Source organism: Columba livia, chromosome W (genome assembly GCF_036013475.1).
Source record: "Columba livia isolate bColLiv1 breed racing homer chromosome W, bColLiv1.pat.W.v2, whole genome shotgun sequence".
Lineage (NCBI taxonomy): Eukaryota > Metazoa > Chordata > Aves > Columbiformes > Columbidae > Columba > Columba livia.
The window spans coordinates 3,317,974-3,339,907 of record NC_088641.1 but is presented as its reverse complement, the minus strand read 5'-3'; the positions used below and the strand labels follow the sequence as shown (position 1 = coordinate 3,339,907).

At 45.3% G+C, this 21,934-nt stretch overlaps 2 protein-coding genes across 4 annotated transcripts in view; one reads left to right on the top strand and one right to left on the bottom strand.

The window, feature by feature from the left end:
* Nucleotides 1-21,733, bottom strand: part of LOC135577056 (adenomatous polyposis coli protein-like) — a 112,690-nt gene extending 90,957 nt beyond the window's left edge. Inside the window, exon 1 of one of the 3 annotated variants that reach the window (XR_010468658.1) lies at nt 20,970-21,560. The gene's annotated coding sequence lies outside the window, so the exon portion shown is untranslated. Of the gene's footprint in view, nt 1-20,969 lie in introns of all 3 variants that reach the window. The other 2 variants (XR_010468659.1, XM_065044699.1) reach the window with 2 other exon arrangements.
* On the top strand, nt 15,517-19,722 carry LOC135577206 (protein NYNRIN-like). The gene has a single exon (XM_065045102.1). It carries the CDS (start codon nt 15,517-15,519, stop codon nt 17,734-17,736), a length of 2,220 nt encoding a protein of 739 aa, XP_064901174.1. The 3' UTR covers nt 17,737-19,722.
* Nucleotides 21,734-21,934: the final 201 nt, after the last annotated feature.

The window sequence follows — 21,934 nt, the reverse complement described above, 5'->3', positions numbered from 1 at the left end:
CCGCTCCAGCACTTCAATGTCTTTCCTGAACTGAGGGGCCCAGAACTGAACACAATACTCCAGGTGTGGCCTCACCAATGCAGAGTACAGGGGAAGGATCACTTCCCTTGTCCTGCTGACCACGCTGTTTTTGATACAGGACAGGATACCGTTGGCCTTCTTGGCCACCTGGGCACACTGTTGGCTCATGTTGAGCTTCCTGTCAATTAGTACCCCCAGGTCCCTTTCTGTCTGACTGCTCTCCAGCCACTCTGTGCCCAGCCTGTAGCGCTGCAGGGGGTTGTTGTGACCAAAGTGCAGCACCCGGCATTTGGCCTTATTGAACTTCATCCCATTGGAATCAGCCCATTTTTCCAGTCTATCCAGATCCCTCTGCAGAGCCCTCCTGCCTTCCAGCAGGTTGACACTCCCTCCCAGCTTGGTGTCATCAGCAAATTTGCTGATGATGGTCTCAATCCCCTCATCTAAATCATCAATAAAGATGTTAAACAGGACGGGACCCAACACTGACCCCTGGGGAACACCACTAGTGACTGGCCGCCAGCTGGATGCAGCCCCATTCACCAGCACTCTCTGGGCCCGGCCCTCCAGCCAGTTCTTAACCCAGCGTAGAGTACACTTGTCCAAGCCATGGGCTACCAGCTTTTGCAAGAGTATGTTATGGGAGACAGTGTCAAAGGCCTTGCTGAAGTCCAGATAGACCACATCCACAGCTTTCCCCTCATCTACCAGGTGAGTCACCTGATCATAAAAGGAGATCAGGTTGGTCAGACAGGACCTGCCCCTCCTAAACCCATGCTGGCTGGGTCTGATCCCTTGTCCATCCTGAAGGTGCTGTGTGATTCCATTCAGGATGATCTGCTCCATAACCCTGCCAGGCACCGAGGTCAGGCTGACAGGCCTGTAGTTGCCAGGGTCAGCTCTGCAGCCCTTTTTGTGGACTGGGGTAACGTTGGCCAATTTCCAATCATATGGGACCTCCCCAGTGAGCCAGGACTGTTGGAAGATGATGGAGAGCGGCTTGGCAAGTTCTTCTGCTAGCTCCCTCATCACCCTAGGATGGATCCCATCTGGTCCCATAGACTGCAACCAGTTTCCTGTTTCCTGTGAAGTCCTGCCCATGACTTCGGGGGGCCTGGCCTGCACCTGCTGGAGCCACACCGGCTCCGCACGTCCGGCTCCGCCGCTGCTGGAGTGATGCCAACTCCACATCGAGCACTTGAGATTGGTTTTGTATATTTGATATATATTCTCTATTTATTAATAGCATTAGTAAAACCCTTTAAAACCTTCCAACTTTAAGGCTAAGTCTCTCTTTCTTTCCCCTTATCTTTCCTATCATCTTTCCAATCTAAAGTAAAGGGGCTGCGGGAAGTGAGGGGGTAACAGGGAGCGTCTGCCACGGTTTATTGCCACCTTGCCTTAAACCTTGACAGTTGTTCTTACCATGACAGAAGTTTGAGACATTGAACTTATCCAGGTTTGTTGGATCCTGCAGTGTCACAATGTCTTGCCGAGTAAAGGGCTCACCTGTTAAAAGATCCTCGTAGCTATTTGGTTTTATGTTCAGCTGCTCAATTGCCTCATAGGCAAACACGTTTCCATTTGTCTCGATGGCCACAATATGGGAGTTATTGGTGAATACAGTAAACAGCACTGGACAGTGATATTTACCTTCACTGTTTTTAGCAAAATTCAGCTTTATAAGTGATTTGGCATCTAGTTTTTCTCCTGTAATTGTATTGGTTCCATATTTCTTTATCCAAGGAACAATGCTCATTATGTCAAAGGCTGTCCCATCCAGTGTGCAAACTGGGTATTCAAAATTTGTGGTGATGAGGAACGATGCATAGAGACGCAGAGATGCACAGAGTTCTTGTTAGCAGTGAGAGCAGAGCCAGGCAGAGCTGAGCCAGGCTGAGCTGAACTTCGCAGAGTTCTGGTGTGCAGCTGTGCTTGTACCCTAGGATCTGCAAACTGCCCTTGTCCTAGGAGCTGCGGCAAACCTTCTCCGAAGCTAGGGTTGTCTTGTGGCCGTTCTAAATTCTCAAGCGCAGCATTTGTACACAAATTGCCCCACTTTTGATCCCACGGTAATTTCTGTGTGGGCATTAAGATCATGGCCGCAAGCTGTCTGCAGTTGAAAGGTGTTAGCAACTGTCCTGTTAAAATTTTCTCCAGTAATGACTGTGAGAATGGTGCAGACAAACCCCAGGTTGTAACTGTTCTGCATAGCTCTTTTATCAAGTCCCATTGAAATGAAGTCCATTTGTTTGGTGCTCGATCGCGCACTGTCACAGGAAAATCTAATGCAGCATCACCGTCCCCCAAGGTAATCACCTCTCGTTGTAATAACCACCATTGGCTCCGCGGATAAAAATAATGCTCTGAATGGAACGGCGGAGTGCTAGGGACAGTGGGCTCCTCTTTCGCTACAAGATTGGTATTAAAAAGTGTCAATAAAGGTTTAGAAGTTGCCATGTGAGGTATAGTCACATTAAGGTCTATTAGGTCTCGCTCAGAATCTTCTTTGATTATATTGATACTTTCCTCTGCAATCTTTTTTTGGTCTTTGCTGATATCTACTGGGGAGCGGGAGCTCAAAGATTGTCTCGCTGCTCCTGCTACTTTCTTTTCTGCTTTTATAGCTTTAAGAATCTCTGTTACTAAGCGCCACGTTGTCATTATTTCTTTTGCTGTAAGATCACCTTTGGAAGCAGCTTCCCAAATTATAGTCCCTGTGTGTTCCCAAGTGTCTGAATCAAAGACTGCTGCTACTGTTGTTGGAGCACCACTTACTTTAAGCTATTTTAGCATTAGCTTAACAATATGCTCTTCAAATTTTATTCCCCGCTTTTATAAAATTTGCAAAAAAGGTTTCACTATGGCTTCTTCTGCAGACAAATTAGATCCCATATTTAACTATCCAGTAGCTCATCTGTATTCGTGATACGGTGATTGCCCAGGTGTGTTTCTTGTGTTTCTCGATCAGTCCAGCTGTCGAGATGATGATTCGTCTAGAGTCCCTCCGGACGCTCGCTTCAGTGTTTCTTCGACCCTATCACGTCGGGGTCACCATTTGAGGGACTGACGACACGGACTCCTAGTGCAGGTGAACCAAAAGACCCTTTATTTAGGCAAGGCACTTACATTTATAGCTGGGAGATGTTGTACATACGTTTAACTTTCTGTTTCGATTGGTTTATGCTAGGTGTTCATGTGCTGAAAGCTATCTTGCGATTGGTGTACTTAATCTTGCACGTGCTCTGGCAGTTTAGCGAACACATTGTAAATATCATGCTGACAGGGTTTTTCTGTTTCATTGACCTCTTATCTTGTACAAAAACATCCTGGATCCTCATTCTATTTTAGTCAAGGTCATTCCAGTAACTCAAGGTGACTGTCTGTAAGATATTCCACACTGAGAGAGCTGGAATATGTTACTGCTAAGATGCTCTCCATTATCTTTGAAAGGTTATGGGGAAAAGGAGAGATGCCTGAGGACTGGAAGAAAGCCAACATTACTCCAGTCTTCAAACAGGGCAAGAAGAATGATCCAGGAAACTACAGGCCAGTCAGCCTTGCCTCCATCCCTGAAAAGGTGATGGAACAGCTCACTCTGGACATCATCTCTGTGGGAGATTTGAGGGATTTTCTTGAAGTTAATGTGTGGATGGGTTTCTATTAGATGGAGATTTATTACTGAACTAGCCAGGACCAAAGGAATCTCAAGGCCACCTTGGAAAGCTGAAAACAGGACCTGCTGTGGGAGTGAGGCAGTTCTACAATAACAGGGCCTCAACATGACGTAAATCAACAGACCTATTAGCAGTGAGACTCGGGCGCATGGACAGCTCGCGAACATGGACAATATCCAATCAGCTAATGCATGCTTGGAGCGTGGACGCGTGATCAGGAAATAACTGCATATATAAGGAGACTTGTTTCTGTAATAAATGGCTTCGCTTGAATTCATATTGGATTGTGTGGAGTCCATGAGTTTTCACCCTCACACATCTCCAAACATGTGGAGGAAAATAAGGTTATCAGGAGTAGTCAGCATGGGTTCACCAAAGGGAAATAATGTTTGACCAACCTGATAGCCTTCTATGATGGTATGACCGGCTGGGTAGACGAGGAGAGAAGAGTGGCTGTTGTCTACCTTGATTCAGCAAGTCTTTTGACACTGTCTCTCATAACATCCTCATAGGTAAGCTCAGGAAGTGTGGGTTGGATGAGTGGACAGTGAGATGGATCATGAACTGGCTGGATGGCAGAGCTCAGAGGGTTGTGATCAGTGGTGCAAAGTGTGTTTGGAGGCCTGTAGTTAGTGGGGTTCCCCAGGGAACTGGGGAACTGGGTCCAGTCTTGTTCAACTCACTCATCAATGACCTGGATGAAGAGAATGAGTGTACCCTCAGCAAGTTTGTTGATGATACAAAACTGGAAAGAGTGGTTGATATGCCAGGAGGCTGTGCTGACAGTGATATCTGGACAGGCTGGAGAGCTGGGCAGGGAAGAAGCTAATGAAATTCAACAAAGGGAAGTATAGGGTCCTACACCCAGGGAGGAATAACCTCAACTGCATGAAGTTTAACAAGGGCAAGTGCTGAATTTTGCACCTGGGACATGGCAACCCTGGCTGTACATACAGATTGGAGAGCGAGACGCTGGAGAGCAGCATGAAGAACTGTAGCCTGTGGGAAGGCTTGTGTTGGAGAAGTTCATGGAGGACTGTCTCCCATGGGAGGGATCCCACACTGGAGGAGGGGAAGAGTGTGAGGAGTCCTCCCCCTGAGGAGGAAGGAACAGCAGAAACAATGTGTTATGAATGGAGTGCAACCCCTGTTCCTTGTCCCCCTGCACCGCTTTGGGGGGGAGGAGGTAGAGGAAATCAGGAGTGAAGCTGAGCCAGAGAAGAACAAAGGGTTGGGGGGGAAGGTGTTTTAAGATTTAATTTTTATTTCTCATAATCTTACTCTGATTTGATTGGTAATAAATTAAATTATTTTTCTCCAAGTCGAGTTTTTCCGGTGATGGTAATTGCTGAGTGATCACCCTGTCCTTATCTTGACCCATGAGCCTTTCATTCTTTTCTTTCCCCTGTCCAGCTGAGGAGGAGGACTGATAGAGAGGCTTTGGTGGGGACCTGCCTTGCAGCCAGGGTCAACCCACCACAATTTTACAGCATCACAAGAATATTTGAAATTAAAAAGCAGTTTGTTTGGGTTAGCACAAAGGTCTGCGGGCCAAATCTCTTAATCCACACAGTGGCCAGCAGCCACTGTTGGGATATAAGCACCAGAGATAAGCATAGTTCTTCCTCATCCTTCTTTCAGCCAACAGCCATTTCCTGGCTTCCTGAGCTGGAAGTCATAGAATCATAGAATAATTTATGTTGGAAAAGACCCTTAAGATCATTGAGTCCAATTGTTAACCTAACATTGCCAAGTCCACAACTAAACCATGTCCCTAAGTGTCACATGTACACATCTTTTAAATACCTCCAGGGATGGTGACTCGACCACTTCCCTGGGCAGCCTGTTCCAATGCTCAACCTTTTCTTCACCTTTCAGTGAAGAAATTTTTCCTAATATAAAATCTAAACTTCCCTTGTAGAAACTTGAGGCTATTTCCTTTTGTCCTATCACTTTTTACTTGGGAAAAGAGACTGATACCCACCTTGCTACAATGTCCTTTACAGGTAGTTGTAAAGAGCGATAAGGTCTCCCCTCAGCCTCCTTTTCTCCAGACTAAACAGCCCCAGTTCCCTCAGCTGCTCGTCATGAGACTTGTTCTCTAGACCCTTCACCAGCTTTGTTGTTCTTCTTTTGACGTGCTCCAGCACCTCAATGTCTTGTAGCGAGGGGTCCAAATCTGAACACAGTATTCAAGGTGTGGCCTCACCAGTGCTGAGAACAGGGGGATGATGACTTCCCTAGTCCTGCTGGCCACACTATTTCTGATTGCGGCAGTTGCACATCCCCCTCCCCTGCCTCCTTTCCTTCAATGTGGAAGGTGCCTGCACATTCTCCTCTCCCCTAACACATCCCTCCTCTTCTTCAGTGGGGCAGTTAATAGCTCCTTTTGTTTGCTGTTAGCCAGGAGAGAAGAGGCGCCAAGAAGTTGGGAAGTTTCTGGGTGCCCATAGCCAGAGCAGGGGGGTGCAGAGAAGCCGAGAAGCTTCTGGAATGCCCACAGTCAGATCTGACTGAGGCGCGGAAATGACCTTACAACCCTTGAGATTGTAAAGAAGGTATGTATTTACATGGCGCCAGACACATGGGGGATAGCTCCGCCCAAGTTGTGTGTAAATTTACAGTAGCTGTGAGCTTGGTTAAATGCAGTAAAGTGTTACATATTCATGAAAGTTTTAGGAACGCCTATACATATTCATAACCTGTCCCCGAGAAGGAGGTTCTTATTACAATGAGTTCCGGGAGACCATTTCCATAGTCTCCAGCTCCTCCTGGTTGCAGCAGTGCAGTGATTGTGAACCTGGGTCCTCTTCTCTGTACACGGTCACCTTTGGTCTAGTGTGATGAGTTGGTTAGGACTCAGACTGCTGAGTTGATTAAAACTGGCATATCTCCTGTCCTGTGCCCAAGTTTCTGTTACCTAGTTCACCCAAGGATGCACCCAAGGATTATTATCTTTGCAAGGCATCAGTGAACTCCTGTTTCTTGTACAATAAGTTACACAGAGCTAAGCAAGGCTAGGCAATAGTGATGTGGGTTAAAGGGTTAGCTCTCTGTTAGTTCAGTTGGAACATCCAAACTGAGATTGGATTTCCTTAAACTTGTGTATTAGTATAGAAAGAAAACCTGTAACCATCACTCACCTTAAAAAATGTATTATTTGAAAATAATGGCTAAAGACATTTTATGTAACAAGATTGGAGAGTGCAGCAAAAACTAATTCAGTATTGAAAAGAAGCTGCTAAACTAATGTATACTGTGATTAAGTTACAAAGGACATACCCACCATTCAACCTGGAGAAGAGAAGGCTGAGAGGGGATCTTTTCATCATTTATAAATATCTCAAGGGTGGATGTCAAGAGGATGGGACCAGACTCCTTTCAGTGGTGCCCAACAATAGGATGAGAGGCAACGGGCACAGATTGAAGCATAGGAGCTTCCGTATGAAAATGAGGAGAAACTTCTTCACAGTGAGAGTGACAGAGCCCTGGAACAGGCTTCCCAGAGAGGTTGTGGAGTCTCCTTCTCTGGAGACATTCAAGACCCACCTGGACACATTCCCGTGCAATCTACTCTAGGTGTACCTGATTTAGCAGGTCGGTTGGACTAGATGATCTCCAGAGGTCCCTTCCAACCCTAACCATTCTGTGATTCTGTGTCCCCACAGGGGGTAGAATTGAAGATTATGTGCCTTCACCTTTCAAGGTGGCAGATTATGAAGTTTCGGTGAGAGAAGAGGAAAACAGGGAAAAGAAGAGTTTTTAGTCGATACTGGAACATCCTATTCAGTTTTGAATCAGGAACTGATATCATTAGATAAAGATTTTGTAACTGTAGTGGGAGCTACTGGCCAACAAGAGAAAGTGTTCTTTTTACAGCAAATCAAATATAAATTGGGAAACCAAACTGGAATCCCTAAGTTCTTATATCTGCCTGGGTGTCCGAAACTGTTACTATTAAAACAACTGCAAACAATAAAACATTCAGACGAGGTGAAGTGAGACTAAAGATAAAAGAATTGAGATGTTACATTTGGCAATGATTCAAACTGATAAGCAAAGCCAAATGCCTCAGGAAATATTGGATCAAGTATTTCCAGGGGTATGAGCTTCAGGAGTTCATGATAAATCAAAGAATGCAGAAACGGTGAAAATTAATTTGAAACCTGGAACTGGGCCAGTCAAAATCATAGAACCATAGAATCATTTCAGTTGGAAGAGACCCTCAGGATCACTGAGTCCAACCATAACCTAACCTAACTCTAGCACTAAACCGTGTCCCAAAGAACCTCATCTAAATGCCTTCTAAACACCTCCAGGGGTGATGACTCCACCACTTCCATGGGCAGCCTGTTCCAATGCCTGACAGCCCTTTCTGTGAAGAATTTTTTCCTAATATCCAATCTAAACCTCCCCTGGCGAAACTTGAGGCCATTTCCTCTTGTCCTATCACTTGCTACTTGGGAGAAGAGACCAACACCTTCCATGCTACAACCTCCTTCCAGGTAGTTGTAGACAGTGATAAGATCTCCCCTCAGCCTCCTTTTCTCCAGGCTAAACAGCCCCAGATCCCTCAACTGCTCCTCATAAGACTTGTGCTCCAGGCCCCTCACCAGCTTTGTCGCCCTCCTCTGCACTCTCTCTAGTACTTCAATGTCCTTCTTATGATGAGGGGCCCAAAACTGAACACAATATTCAAGGTCCGGCCTCACCAGTGCTGAGTACAATGGCACAACCACTCCTCTAGTCCTGCTGGCCACACTATTCCTGATACAAGCCAGGATGCTGTTGGCTTTCTTGGCCACCTGGGCACACTGCTGGCTCATATTCAGATAGCTGTCAATCAACACCCCCAGATCCCTTTCTGCCAGGAAGCTTTCCAGCCACTCTTCCCCAATCCTGTAGTGTTGCCTGGGGTTGTTATGACCCAAGTGTAGGACCCAGCACTTGGCCTTGTTAAACCTCATACAGTTGGCCTCAGCCCAATGATCCAGCTGGTCAAGATCCCTCTGAAGAGCCTTTTTACCCTCAGGCAGATCAACATTCCCACCCAACGTGACGTTGTCTGTAAACCTACTGAGGGTGCACTCAATCCCCTCATCCAGATCACTGATAAAAATATTAAACAGAACTGGCCACAGTACTGAGCCCTGGGGAACACCACTTGTGACCAGCCACCAAGTGGATTTGACTCCATTCACCACAACTCTTTGGGCCCAGCCACCCAGACAGTTTTTTACCCAGATAAGAGTACACCTGTCCAAGCCACGAGCAGCCAGTCTCTCCAGGAGGATGCTGTGGGAAACAGTGTCAAAGGCTTTACTGAAGTCTAGGTAGAAAATATCCATAGCCTTTCTCTCAAACACTAAGTGGGTCACCTCGTCACAGAAGGAGATCAGGTTAGTCAAGGAGGATCTGCCTTTCATAAACCAATGCTGACTGGGCCTGATCGCTTGGTTGTCCAGTAGGTGCTGCGTGATGGCACTCAGGATGATCTACTCTATAATCTTCCCCATCACTGAGGTCAGACTGACAGGCCTGTATGTCTCCGGATCCTCCTTCTGGCCCTTCTTGTATATGTGCATCACATTTGCTAACCTCCAGTCAACTGGGACCTCCCCGGTTAGCCAGGACTGCTGATAAATAGTGGCTTGGTGAGCACCTCAGCCAGCTCCCTCAGAACCCTTGGATGGATCCCATCTGGCCCTATAGACTTCTGCATGTCTAAGTGGTATAGCAGGTTGCTAACCATTTACCCTTGGATTATTGGGGCTTCATTCTGCTCCCTGTCTCTGTCTTCCAGATCAGGGGGCTGTGTACCTGGAGTGCAACTGGTCTTACTGTTAAAGTCTGAGGCAAAGAAGGCATTAAATACCTCAGCCTTTCTCTCATCCTTTGTTACTGTGTTTTCCCCTGCATCCACTAGAGGGTGGAGATTCTCCTTACCCTCCTTTTCAGAATCACAGAATCGACTGGGTTGGAAAAGACCTCAGAGATCATCGAGTCCAACCCTTGGTCCAACTCTAGTCCGTTTACTAGATCATGGCGCTAAGTGCCATGTCCAATCTCAGTTTAAAAACCTCCAGGGACGGCGAGTCCACTACCTCCCTGGGCAGGCCATTCCAATGCCTGACCACTCTCTCTGTAAAGAATTTCTTTCTAATATCCAGCCTAAATTTCCCCTGGCAGAGTTTAAGCCCATGCCCCCTTGTCCTATTGCTGACTGCCTGGGAGAAGAGACCAAGCCACACCTGGCTAGAACTTCCCTTCAGGTAGTTATAGAGAGTGATGAGGTCACCTCTAACCCTCCTCTTCTCTAGACTAAACAACCCCAGCTCCCTCAGCCTCTCCCCATAGGTCTTATGTTCAAGTCCCTTCACCAGTCGTGTTGCTCTTCTCTGGACCCGCTCCAGCACTTCAATGTCTTTCCTGAACTGAGGGGCCCAGAACTGAACACAATACTCCAGGTGTGGCCTCACCAATGCAGAGTACAGGGGAAGGATCACTTCCCTTGTTCTGCTGACCACGCTATTTTTGATATAGGACAGAATACCATTGGCCTTCTTGGCCACCTGGGCACACTGATGGCTCATGTTGAGCTTCCTGTCCAGCACAGAGGTTTTGTTAATGGTTCTCCCTGCATCTCTGAGTATTGAAAATTCTATTATTTCATGGTCACTATGCCCCAGGCGGCCTCCAACCACTACATCTCCCACCAGCCCTTCTCTGTTTGTAAACAGTAGGTCTAGCGGGGTCTTGCCCCTGGTGGGCTCATTTACCAGCTGATGAAGGAAATTGTCCTCTATACACTCTAGGAACTTCCTAGACTGCCTCTTCTGTGCAGTATTGAGCTCCCAGCAGATATCCGGCAGGTTAAAGTCACCCACAAGAACAAGGGCCGTCGATTTTGAGACATCTGCCAGCTGCTTGTAGAGTAATTCATCTCCTTCATCGTCCTGGTTGGGCGGTCTATAACAGACACCCACGAGGATGTCAGCCTTGTTGAACTTCCCCCTGATTCTGGTCCACAGGCACTCAACCTTGTCACTGCTGACCTCAAGTTTAACAGAGTCGAGTGACTCTCTAACATATAAAGCCACCCCTCCACCTCTCCTACCCTGCCTATCTTTTCTGAAGAGCTTGTAGCCACACATAGCAGCACTCCAGTCATATGAGTCATCCCACCATGTTTCTGTGATGGCAACTATATCATAGCTTTCCTGCTGCACGATGGCTTCCAGCTCCTCTTGTTTGTTGCCCATACTGCGTGCATTAGTGTACATGCACTTCAAGTGGGCTGCTGATTTCCCTCTTAATTTGGGCTTTCCATCCTTAGGCTGATCTTTGGAGAGCCCAGTTTCAATCCCTTCCCCCTTCAAACCTAGTTTAAAGCCCTCCCGATCAGCCCTGCCAACTTGTGGGCTATAGTCCTCTTGCTCTTCCCAGAAGGATGAAGCCCATCTGATTTGAGGAGACTAGGTACCATGGAGTTTGCCCCATGGTCAAAAAACCCAAAATTTTGACGGTGACACCAATCCTTAAGCCACCTGTTGATGAGATGGGCTTTTCTACTCCTCTCTTTATTTAGCTCCTCATCCATCCCAGAAAGCACAGGAACTGAGGCAAATATCACTTGTGCTCCTGTCCCATGAACTGACAGACCCAGTGCTTTAGAGTCTTTTTTAATTATCTTGGTACTTCTTCTGTTGATGTCCTCGCTGCCAGCTTGGACTACTAACAGGGGATAGTAGTCTGAGGGCTGAATTAGCTCCGGAAGTCTTCTATTAATGTCTCTCACCCTAGCCCCAGGAAGGCAGCAGACCTCCCTGTGGGATGGGTCTGGGCAACATATAGGGCCCTATGTTCCCCTCAGAAGGGAGTCGCTGACTACTACTGTTATAGTTGAATTGAATTTTGTGGGCTGTGTTTTGATTCTGTAGACCGTATCCAAGATTCTTAGCTTTGATACTGTATCCAGGTTCAGAATGTGCATTCAAGCATGATTTTATATAATTATACCCTATTCTTGAAATTGACATAGATTTATGACATATTCTTTAGAACAGGTAACTTAAACCATACCCTATTCTTAAGATTGATATAGATTTATGATATATTCTTTAAAACAGGTAAAAACAGGTAACTTAGAAATAACTGATAAACATGCAAATGTTACTTAGCATTGCTTAGATAGATAATTTGTGTTAGAATAGGTGTGGGATATGCTAATGGTTGTCAGGAATTGTAATGCATATGTATGTGATCAAATTGTATAAATATGGTGTAGTCTGAATCAGTGGCTGAAGCCAGCTTTGGGTGCGAACCCCTGGTTTCCCAGCGCTGAAATAAAGCACCGCATATAACTGCACCTGTGGTTATGTGTCTTGAATGCTAACATTTTTGGCGACCCAGATGGGACTTCGCGAGCATTGCTGAGGCGGATCGCGTCTTGATCCTGCTCCAGCTAGCACCGAGGTATTCTTGGGGAGTGCATCGGACGCGACCGACCCTCTGCTGCTCACGACGGACCTCTGACTGGTAAGAAGGTGCTTTATCTGGATTGTTGGGTACCCACTTGGTCTGGTTCTGGTCTGGTAGCCTGCTGGTCAGGCATCTGGTAGCCTGCCGGTCAGACGCGGCGAAAGCCACGCTCGGTTGGGCAGGGATATCCCGTGGTATTGCCTAGGCAGCCGTCCGTCAGACAGAGGGAAACCTCTGCAGGTTCGGCATCTGGTCTGGTTATTTGTGCCGCAGGCTCGGCACCTGGTCTGGTTATTTGTGCGCACCTGGTCTGGTTATTTGTGCTGCTCAGCACCTGGTCTGTAGTTCCGGTGATTTAGTCTGTATTTGCTGTTGAAATCGGTGATCTGATCCGTGTTTACTGTTGTTCTGGTGAAGTTATCTGTGTTATCTTTCTGTGTTGATATGTCTGATTCAAAAGTGTCGCCGTTGAATTGTTTATTGAAGTATTGGAAAGAGGCTGGGTTTGGACAGTCTATGCATAAAAAGAAGTTAATTGAGTATTGCACTCATTGGTGGCCTGAGTATAAATTACCAAATGAAGTACAGTGGCCGCCGGAGGGCACTTTGAACCATGAAATTATTGCTGAATTAATGAGGTTTTGTCAGAGAGAGGGCAAATGGGATGAAGTTCCATACGTTGATCTCTTCTTCTATCTCGAGCGAAAACATGATTGGAGAGAGAGCTGTGGATTAATGTTGGTGCAAGGTAGCAGCAATAATAAGTGCGTGGGATGCACAACGGAAAAGAAATGCATGACGTGTTTGGCTGTAGAAAATAGCAGTGGTAATGATTCAAAGACGGGATTTACTGTGTTTTGATGTTGCGCCTTCTGAGGAAGGGGTACCAATTAGACCCTCCGCGCCTGTCCTTCCCGTCGATAGTGATGACGAATCAAGTGATGAAAGGGGGGCTATAGCCGGTGTAAAAGGAATAACCGTAACTCCAATATCTCACCGAACTAGAAACAGAGAAAAGGAAAAGGAAGCACAAAGGGGGGGAGGTTTATCAAATGTGATAGCACCCCTGCGGCAGGCGGTAGGTGTTGGGGGGGAACCGGTCTATGTAAAAGTTCCATTTTCGCCGGGGGATTTAGTGATCTGGAAGCAGTCAGCTGGTCCTTATAGGGAAAACCCAGATAAGGTTGCAAAAGTGATTAAGATGATAATTAAGACGCAGAATCCTGATTGGGATGATTTACAAGTCATTCTAGATACATTAATGGATTCTACAGAAAAGGATATGGTTATACAGGCTGCAAGGGATAAGGTGAGAGAAGATATCCGGAATGGGAGAGTAGAGGGGAATGTTGATGAGAATTTTCCAAAGGAAGATCCCCGATGGAATTATAATACAGGAGGCGGGTTATGTCATCTCCGGAGGTATCAGGATTGGTTATTGATTGGTGTTCAAACTGCTATGCCGAAGCAAATGAATTGGTCGAAATTGTATAATGTAAGGCAGGAAAGGAATGAGTCTCCCTCAGCCTTTTTAGAAAGATTAAAAGAAGCTGCCAAAAGATATACGGATTTAGACGTAGAAACGGAACAAGCAAAAATTCAGTTGGCTCTAATTTTCTTAGGGCAATCTCAAGATGATATTCGAAAGAAGCTGCAGAAATTAGAGGGTGCACAATTAAGGGATCTGGACGTAATGTTGGAAACAGCTTGGAAAGTTTATAATAATAGAGAAAAAGAACAATCGAGACGCCACCAGCAAAATTTGTTGGCTTTGATCCAGGGACAAGGCAGGGGAATAGGGGTCCGGGGTAGGGGAGCTGGAAATAGTCGAGGAGGTGGTCGGGGACGTGGTTCGTGGAGTGCCCAAGGAACTCCCCTGAGACCCCTCATGAGGCTTGGCATAAATCAACGTGCTTATTGTAAGCAAGAAGGACACTGGAAAAATGAATGCCCGGCTAGGAGCCCCGTGGGTCAGATGTCCAATGCGACGGGAAATGCGGTACAGACTATGGTGTTAGGGGAATACAGTAACAACAGCTGACTATATGAAGGCACGGAAGTGAAAACCCAGAATAAGGAGCCCTTAGTGACAATACAAGTGGGAGACCGGGATGTAAGATTTTTAGTAGATACGGGGGCTACTTACTCTGTATTAAATTCCTTACAGGGGGCAGTGGGTCACAGAGCTACAACAATTGTTGGTGCCACAGGGAAGGAGGAAGTACGGCCATTCCTGCAACCTTTGGATTTGTGTTTTGGAGAAAAGGAGCTAACCCATGAGTTCTTATATGTTCCAGATTGTCCAGTTTCTCTTTTAGGACGAGATTTGCTGACCAAATTAGATGCCACAATAACATTTGAGGATGGAAATTTGGTAATGAAAGTTCCGGAGTCAAAGGTAGGACAAATTTTACTATTAAAGGAAAATCCAATTGTGAAAATACCACAGGCAATAGAGGATGCAGTGATTCCCACGGTATGGGAAACTGACATACCTGGGAAGTCAAAGGCAGCTAAACCTGTGAAAGTAGAGCTGAAGGAAGGTGCTGAACCGGTACGATTAAGACAGTACCCATTGAAATTGGAAGCCAGATTAGGAATAGTATCTTTAATTGAGAAGTTTTTGAAATATGGAATTCTAGAGGAATGTGAATCAGAATACAATACTCCAATTTTTCCAGTAAAGAAACCTGATGGTAGCTATCGACTAGTCCAAGACTTACGAGCAATAAACCAGATCACTAAGGACATACATCCAGTAGTTGCAAATCCGTATACCTTGTTAACATCTGTGAAAGAGAAATATAAATGGTTTACAGTACTTGATTTAAAAGATGCCTTCTTCTGCATACCCCTTGACCAGGAAAGCAAAAAGCTATTCGCTTTCGAATGGGAGAACCCACACAACGGGAGAAAAGCCCAATTAACCTGGACACGCCTTCCACAAGGATTTAAGAATAGTCCAACTATCTTCGGAAATCAACTAGCCAAAGAACTTGAGGAGTAGACTACGAGAGGCTATATCGGAATTCCTCGACAATGGTATTTGTTGCTGCAATATGTGGATGATATTCTGATTGCTGCTGAGACCCAAGAACTTTGCATTCAGGTAACAATTGGAATATTGAATCAATTAGGAATGAATGGATATAAAGTGTCAAAAAATAAAGCTCAGATTGCATCCACAACTGTGATCTATCTAGGATGCGAGCTTTCTCAAGGACAGCGAAGACTAGGTATAAACCGTGTACATGCTATCTGTGCGATCTCAGAACCGCGTAACTTACATGAATTAAGATCTTTTCTAGGAATGGCAGGATGGTGCAGGCTCTGGATCATGGACTATGGACTTATTGCCAAACCTTTATACGAGGCACAGAAGAATAAGACCTTGGTGTGGGAAAGACCACAACGAGAAGCTTTTCGGAAATTGAAACAGGCTTTAATGCAAGCGCCTGCTTTGGGCCTACCTGATCTGAGTAAAGACTTTCAGTTATTTGTACATGAACGACAGAGACTTGCTCTAGGGGTATTAACCCAACGGCTGGGATCTTGGAAAAGGCCCGTAGGTTATTTCTCTAAACAACTTGACCCGGTAAGTGCTGGATGGCCGGCGTGCTTGCGGGCGGTGGCTGCTACCGTGATATTAATTCAGGAAGTCCGGAAACTGACTATGGGGAAAAAGATTGAAGTGTTTGTATCCCACATGGTGACTACTGTATTAGAACAAAAGGGGGGCCATTGGCTTTCCCCAAGTAGGATGATGAAATATCAGGCAATTTTAACAGAGCAGGATGATATTATCCTAAAAACAACTAACCTAATGAATCCAGCTGTGTTTTTAAGCGCAGAGACTGAAGAAGAAAATCTGGAACATGATTGTGTGGAGGTCATTGAATATACCCACACAAGTCGACCTGACCTGAAAGATACCCCGTTGGAGAAGACGGATTGGGAGCTTTTTACTGACGGCAGTAGTTTTGTGGAAAGAGGAGTGCGGTATGCAGGATACGCGATTACTACTGCCAAAACAGTAATTGAAGCTAAATCCCTACCACCAAACACATCAGCACAGAAAGCTGAGTTGATAGCCCTAACTAGGGCATTAGAGCTCAGTGAGGACAAAAGGGTCAATATTTGGACTGACTCAAAATATGCATTCGGGGTTGTTCATGTACATGGAGCTCTTTGGAAAGAGCGTGGACTACTCTCCTCCCAAGGAACAAACATCAAGTACCAAAAAGAAATATTGAACTTGATTAATGCCGTTCAAAAGCCATCACTGGTTGCCATCATGCACTGTAAAGCTCATCAGAGTGGGACATCAACAATTATTGAAGGAAACCGACTTGCTGATCAAACAGCCCGATCAGTGGCACGACGAGTCTGGATGATGGTGGGTCTTGTCTCCCAAAAGGTAAGAGCAATTGATTTATTACCTACACCTTCAGAGGCACCTGAATATTCTACAGAAGATGAGAAATTGGCAAGACTAGTAAAAGCCGTCAAGGATAATTCTGGATGGTATGTAACCACCAACGGACAAATTGTGGTCCCGATCACAATTATGAGAGGGATACTTCAGGCGGAGCACCAGAAGTGTCATTGGGGTGCAGAAGCATTGGTAACTTATCTAAGAAAACAAATTATCTCGGTCCAAATGTTAACAATGGCAAAATCTATCACAGCTAAGTGTGAAATTTGCTTGAGAAATAATCCTTTAGTTCGAAGAAAAGTAGATATGGGAAAAATTAGGACAGGTGTACAACCAGGGGATTGTTGGCAGATAGATTATGTGGAACTCCCCAAAACTCGAGGATTCAGATATCTGCTAGTTGGGGTATGCACCTTTTCAGGATGGCCAGAAGCCTTCCCTTGTCGCACCAACCAGGCACAAGAAACTGTAAAATGGTTACTGAAGGAAATAATTCCTAGATTTGGAGTACCATTGGGAATATCATCTGATAGGGGACCGCATTTTATTGCTCAAGTGGTAAAGGAAGTCAGTAGATGTTTGGGAATTAAATGGGAATTACATACCCCATGGAGACCCCAGTCTAGTGGCCAGGTGGAGAAAATGAATCAGACGTTAAAACGACAACTTAGCAAAATTTGCCAGGAAGCAAAAATTCAGTGGCCCCAGGCCTTACCAATAGCGTTATTGCAAATTAGGATTAAACCTAGGAGTGGAATGTCGGTAAGCCCATACGAAATTCTGTATGGCAAACCATATGAAGCACCTGATCCGAATCCAAGTGTACATGTAAAAGGTAATCAGGATGTGTACAATTATGTGTTGTCTCTCGGCAGGACATTGAATCGACTCAGATCTGTATTAGTGTGGAATCGCCCACTAGCACTTGAGAATCCGGTACATGATATAGAACCTGGAGACACGGTGTATATAAAGACTTGGAGAGAAGATCCTTTAAAAGAACGTTGGGACGGACCTTATCAAGTACTTTTAACTACATTTACCGCAATCAAGGTTGCTGAAATAGACTCCTGGATACATTACACCCGAGTGAAGAAAGTCCCAAAACTGTGGCAATCATGATTAGTGGGTCCAACCACACTTAAAATCACAACGCAGGATGTCTAACTCTTGTTACCGTTTTGTTTTTGTAGTAGTTTATGTACCCAGACTGTATGCCACACTGATTTGCAAAGTCACTGGAGAACAATTATGTAAAACACGAAGGGCTGTAGGAGATAGTGACGATACTCAAATGCCACAAGTAGTACAGAGTGTACAGAATCAGGCAGAGAATCTGATGATAGGACTAATTCGAGATTTTGCACAAACCCAAAATGTCAGTAGCATCACTGCTTGTCTTCCCATCCCGAAATCAGCCGAAGACCCAGTACAGTGGGGAATAATATCTACGACCTTACCAGAAGTAAATAAGACTGGTAAGATAGTGTGTGAGTCCCATACTAAAATAGAGCAAGTACCAATTGAACAACAGACAAAAGAGCTTGTTAAGAATGCCATGATAAAGAGAGGTGACTGCTTGAAGTTGCCAGGAGCAACATTTGTAAAGATAGGACGATTTCATAATATTGGGTATTGCACGTATGAAAAGTGGACCACCAAAACAGTATATGAAAAGGTTGAGCGAGCCTATTGGGAATGTAAAGATCAGGATAATCAGAACATAACTGAATCATGGGACAACATGTGGACGTTGAGTATAGTACAGCAATATCAATATAGCGAAGCATTTCCATGGTGTATACGATGGACCAATGTAACAAGAGGAGTAACAGTACCGTGGTGGAATTGCTCTCAAGTAATGACCTGCCAGACAGATGTGAAAGAAATACCTCTGTCCATCATTAAAGTTGCAGTAATCGCAGGTTGCATTTGCCAGAAACAATTGGATCCAAAGGAAGCAGTCAAAATAGGCATTGAAGGAGATAAGATAGATTGTAGAGGAACTATAGGTAGTGTGGGACATTTGGTTTGGGCCTTAAGTAATGGAACTTGGACAACACATTTGCCGATAGCAGGACCTGTAAGGGAGGCTACTTTGGGGTTACCAACCCTATGTCCCATTTGGAAGAGGTCACCCCTGAAGAACAGGCAGGAACTCCTACAAGTTAGGCACAAGCGAGAGATAGATGAAGATGATGTGTGGCACGAGCCATCAGGTAGTGTTAAATTCGGCTGGGCATTAGAATCTTTCTTTGCACCAATCGCAGCCTATAGAAACAGATAAATGATTGACAGATTAATTGGACAGATGGATCGATTGGCAAGGGTAACCAAAAAGGGTTTTCAAGAATTCAATATACAATTGCAAGCTACGACCAAAATGACTTTGCAGAACAGAATGGCACTTGACATAATGTTGCTAAAAGAAAATGGGGTTTGTGGATATTTAAAAGATAGGGTTGATCATTGCTGCATTCATATCCCAAACGTAACCTCTGAAGTGGAAAAAGATATTTCCCAATTAACCCAAACAGAAAAAGAACTGCAAGCGGAAAAACAAGATGTAGAGCAGAGCTGGGTTGGGGCCTTGCTAGGCAAATTGAACCTGAACCTGGGAGGATGGGTACATTCGTTACTGGAGAGTTTATTTTTGCTTGCCATTATAGTTGCTCTTTTCTTTTTGCTCTATGCTTGTATTAAGCATAAATAAGTCAATCAAAGGCAAGGAACGACCGCATCTTTACTGTCCTTAGCAGATCCACTTTTGACAACCCTCCAGCTTATAAGGAAAATATAATGTAGTGAAAATGCATTGTCTAGGAATAGAAAAGCATTTTCAAAGGGGGGAAATGTTATAGTTGAATTGAATTTTGTGGGCTGTGTTTTGATTCTGTAGACCGTATCCAAGATTCTTAGCTTTGATACTGTATCCAGGTTCAGAATGTGCATTCAAGCATGATTTTATATAATTATACCCTATTCTTGAAATTGACATAGATTTATGACATATTCTTTAGAACAGGTAACTTAAACCATACCCTATTCTTAAGATTGATATAGATTTATGATATATTCTTTAAAACAGGTAAAAACAGGTAACTTAGAAATAACTGATAAACATGCAAATGTTACTTAGCATTGCTTAGATAGATAATTTGTGTTAGAATAGGTGTGGGATATGCTAATGGTTGTCAGGAATTGTAATGCATATGTATGTGATCAAATTGTATAAATATGGTGTAGTCTGAATCAGTGGCTGAAGCCAGCTTTGGGTGCGAACCCCTGGTTTCCCAGCGCTGAAATAAAGCACCGCATATAACTGCACCTGTTGTTATGTGTCTTGAATGCTAACACTACCACTCTTTTTTTTCTTCTTCTTACAGCTGCAGTTGTAATTCTTTTTGTAGATGAGGTCCATCCAGAGGGCTCTCCAGGTGAATCTTCTTGGCTGTCCTTTGCCTGATTTTCAGGGTCCAGGGCCTCATATCTATTTGTTAAGGGCACCAAGGGTGGTGATGGGGTTCAAGAGAGGGTTCTTTTACCTCTCCGATCAGGGACCTGTTTCCATTCCTCCCCATCAATTAGATCTGCTCTATCTGCCTTATGGCAGGAGGGACAAGGCTTTGCCATCTCCTGTTGCACACCCTTAGGAGTTAAAAAAGCCTGACCCCACCAGTCAATTTCTTCTTCACTCTCTCTAATGCTCCTTAGTCTCTCCACCTCTTCTTTAAGCTCTGCCACTAGGCACAGTAAGTCATTGACCTGGTCACATCGTACACAGGTGCCTCCCATACCATTCTCTGGTACTAATGCCAGGCACAGACACTCTGCGCAGCCAGAAGCCTGGGTGGCTGCATCCCTCTTGGCAGGTAGTGTCTGTGTAGACACACTCTTTGTATTAATGGCAGCAACAGCTTTCGTTTTTCTAGAAACCACTACTACCCTTAGTTAAATTGGGGACAAGAACACAAAATGAAACCCTGGACAAACTCACCTACAAGAGCTAGTTGTGTCCAGTCTACTTGCCCTGCCACACCCCAGTCTGTGTCACCAGCAACAAGTGAGAGGTCTAACAGCAAGGAGAGACAGAACCTCTGAACCCTGCTGGACGAGCAGCCCCAGTCACTGCTGCAGCACAGTGTAAGCAGTGCCCACCTACCTCACAAGCAAATTCACCTCCCAGCACCTGGTGGGCTCCCGGAGGCTTTTTCAAAGCAAGAGGGAGGGGGTGTGACCTCCGTCACCGTGGTAACAGCCGCGCCACGTCAGCCGGCTCCGCAAGGGCTGCCGGGGACTCCCGGGGAGCGGAATCGAAAACGCGACCAGAAACCTCTCTCTTTACCTTCTCTTACCTCTGTAGCTTCGAGATTTCGCTCCCGGCTCCGGCCGAGCTGGCTTCAGTCAGCTGATCCGAGGACCTGAGTGCTTGTCTCGAGTTACAGCCGCTTTTAAATCTCCCGTGTCACCGTGGTAACGGCCGCGCCACGTCAGCCGGTTCTGCAAGTGCTGCCGGGGACTCCCGGGTAGAGGAATCGAAAACGCGACCAGAAACCCCTCTCTTTACCTTCTCTTACCTCTGTAGCTTCGAGATTTCGCTCCCGGCTCCAGCCGAGCTGGCTTCAGTCAGCTGATCCGAGGAACTGAGTTGCTAATGTGTTTATAGAAAGATATTTTGTAGCCTTTTATGGCAGTAGCCAGGCTCAGCTCTAGCTGGGCTTTGGCCCTTCTAATTTTCTCCCTGCATAACTTTACAGCATCCTTGTAGTCTTCCTGAGTTGCCTGCCCCTTTTTCCAAAGGTTATAAATTCTCCTTTTATTCCCAAGTTACAGTTGAAGCTCTCTGTCCAGCCCAGCCAGTCTTCTTCCCTGCCAGCTCATCTTTCCTCTCACAGGGACAGCCTGCTCCTGCTTCTCTAAGATTTCCTTCTTGAAGAATGACCTGCCTTCCTGGACTCCTTTGCCCTTCAGGACTGCCTCCCAAGGGACTCTGTCAACCAGCCTCCTAAACAGGTCAAAGGCTGCCCTTAGTAAGTCCAAGTTCTGCTTTTATCCTGTTGTCATTAGCATTTAAAAGAATGAATCCTGCTGGCAATTGCTAACCTAAGGATACATAAATCCTTTCAGTTTTAGGTCACTCTGACAAAGATAAGAGTGACTTGCAAAACACCTAATCATGAACTACAAAGAATACTATTCTTGCAGTGCAGACTTTCTGGAACCTCACAATTAGTTGTCTTGCTTTAAGACCTGTCTGCAGACTATTAGATAAAGTGTCCTTTACATGGATGTTGCTTATTATATGCTAAAATGAATATGT

Coding starts and splice junctions, on each gene's coding strand:
- LOC135577206 (XM_065045102.1), top strand. CDS start 15,517: ATGGACTATGGACTTATTGCCAAACCTTTATACGAGGCACAGAAGAAT.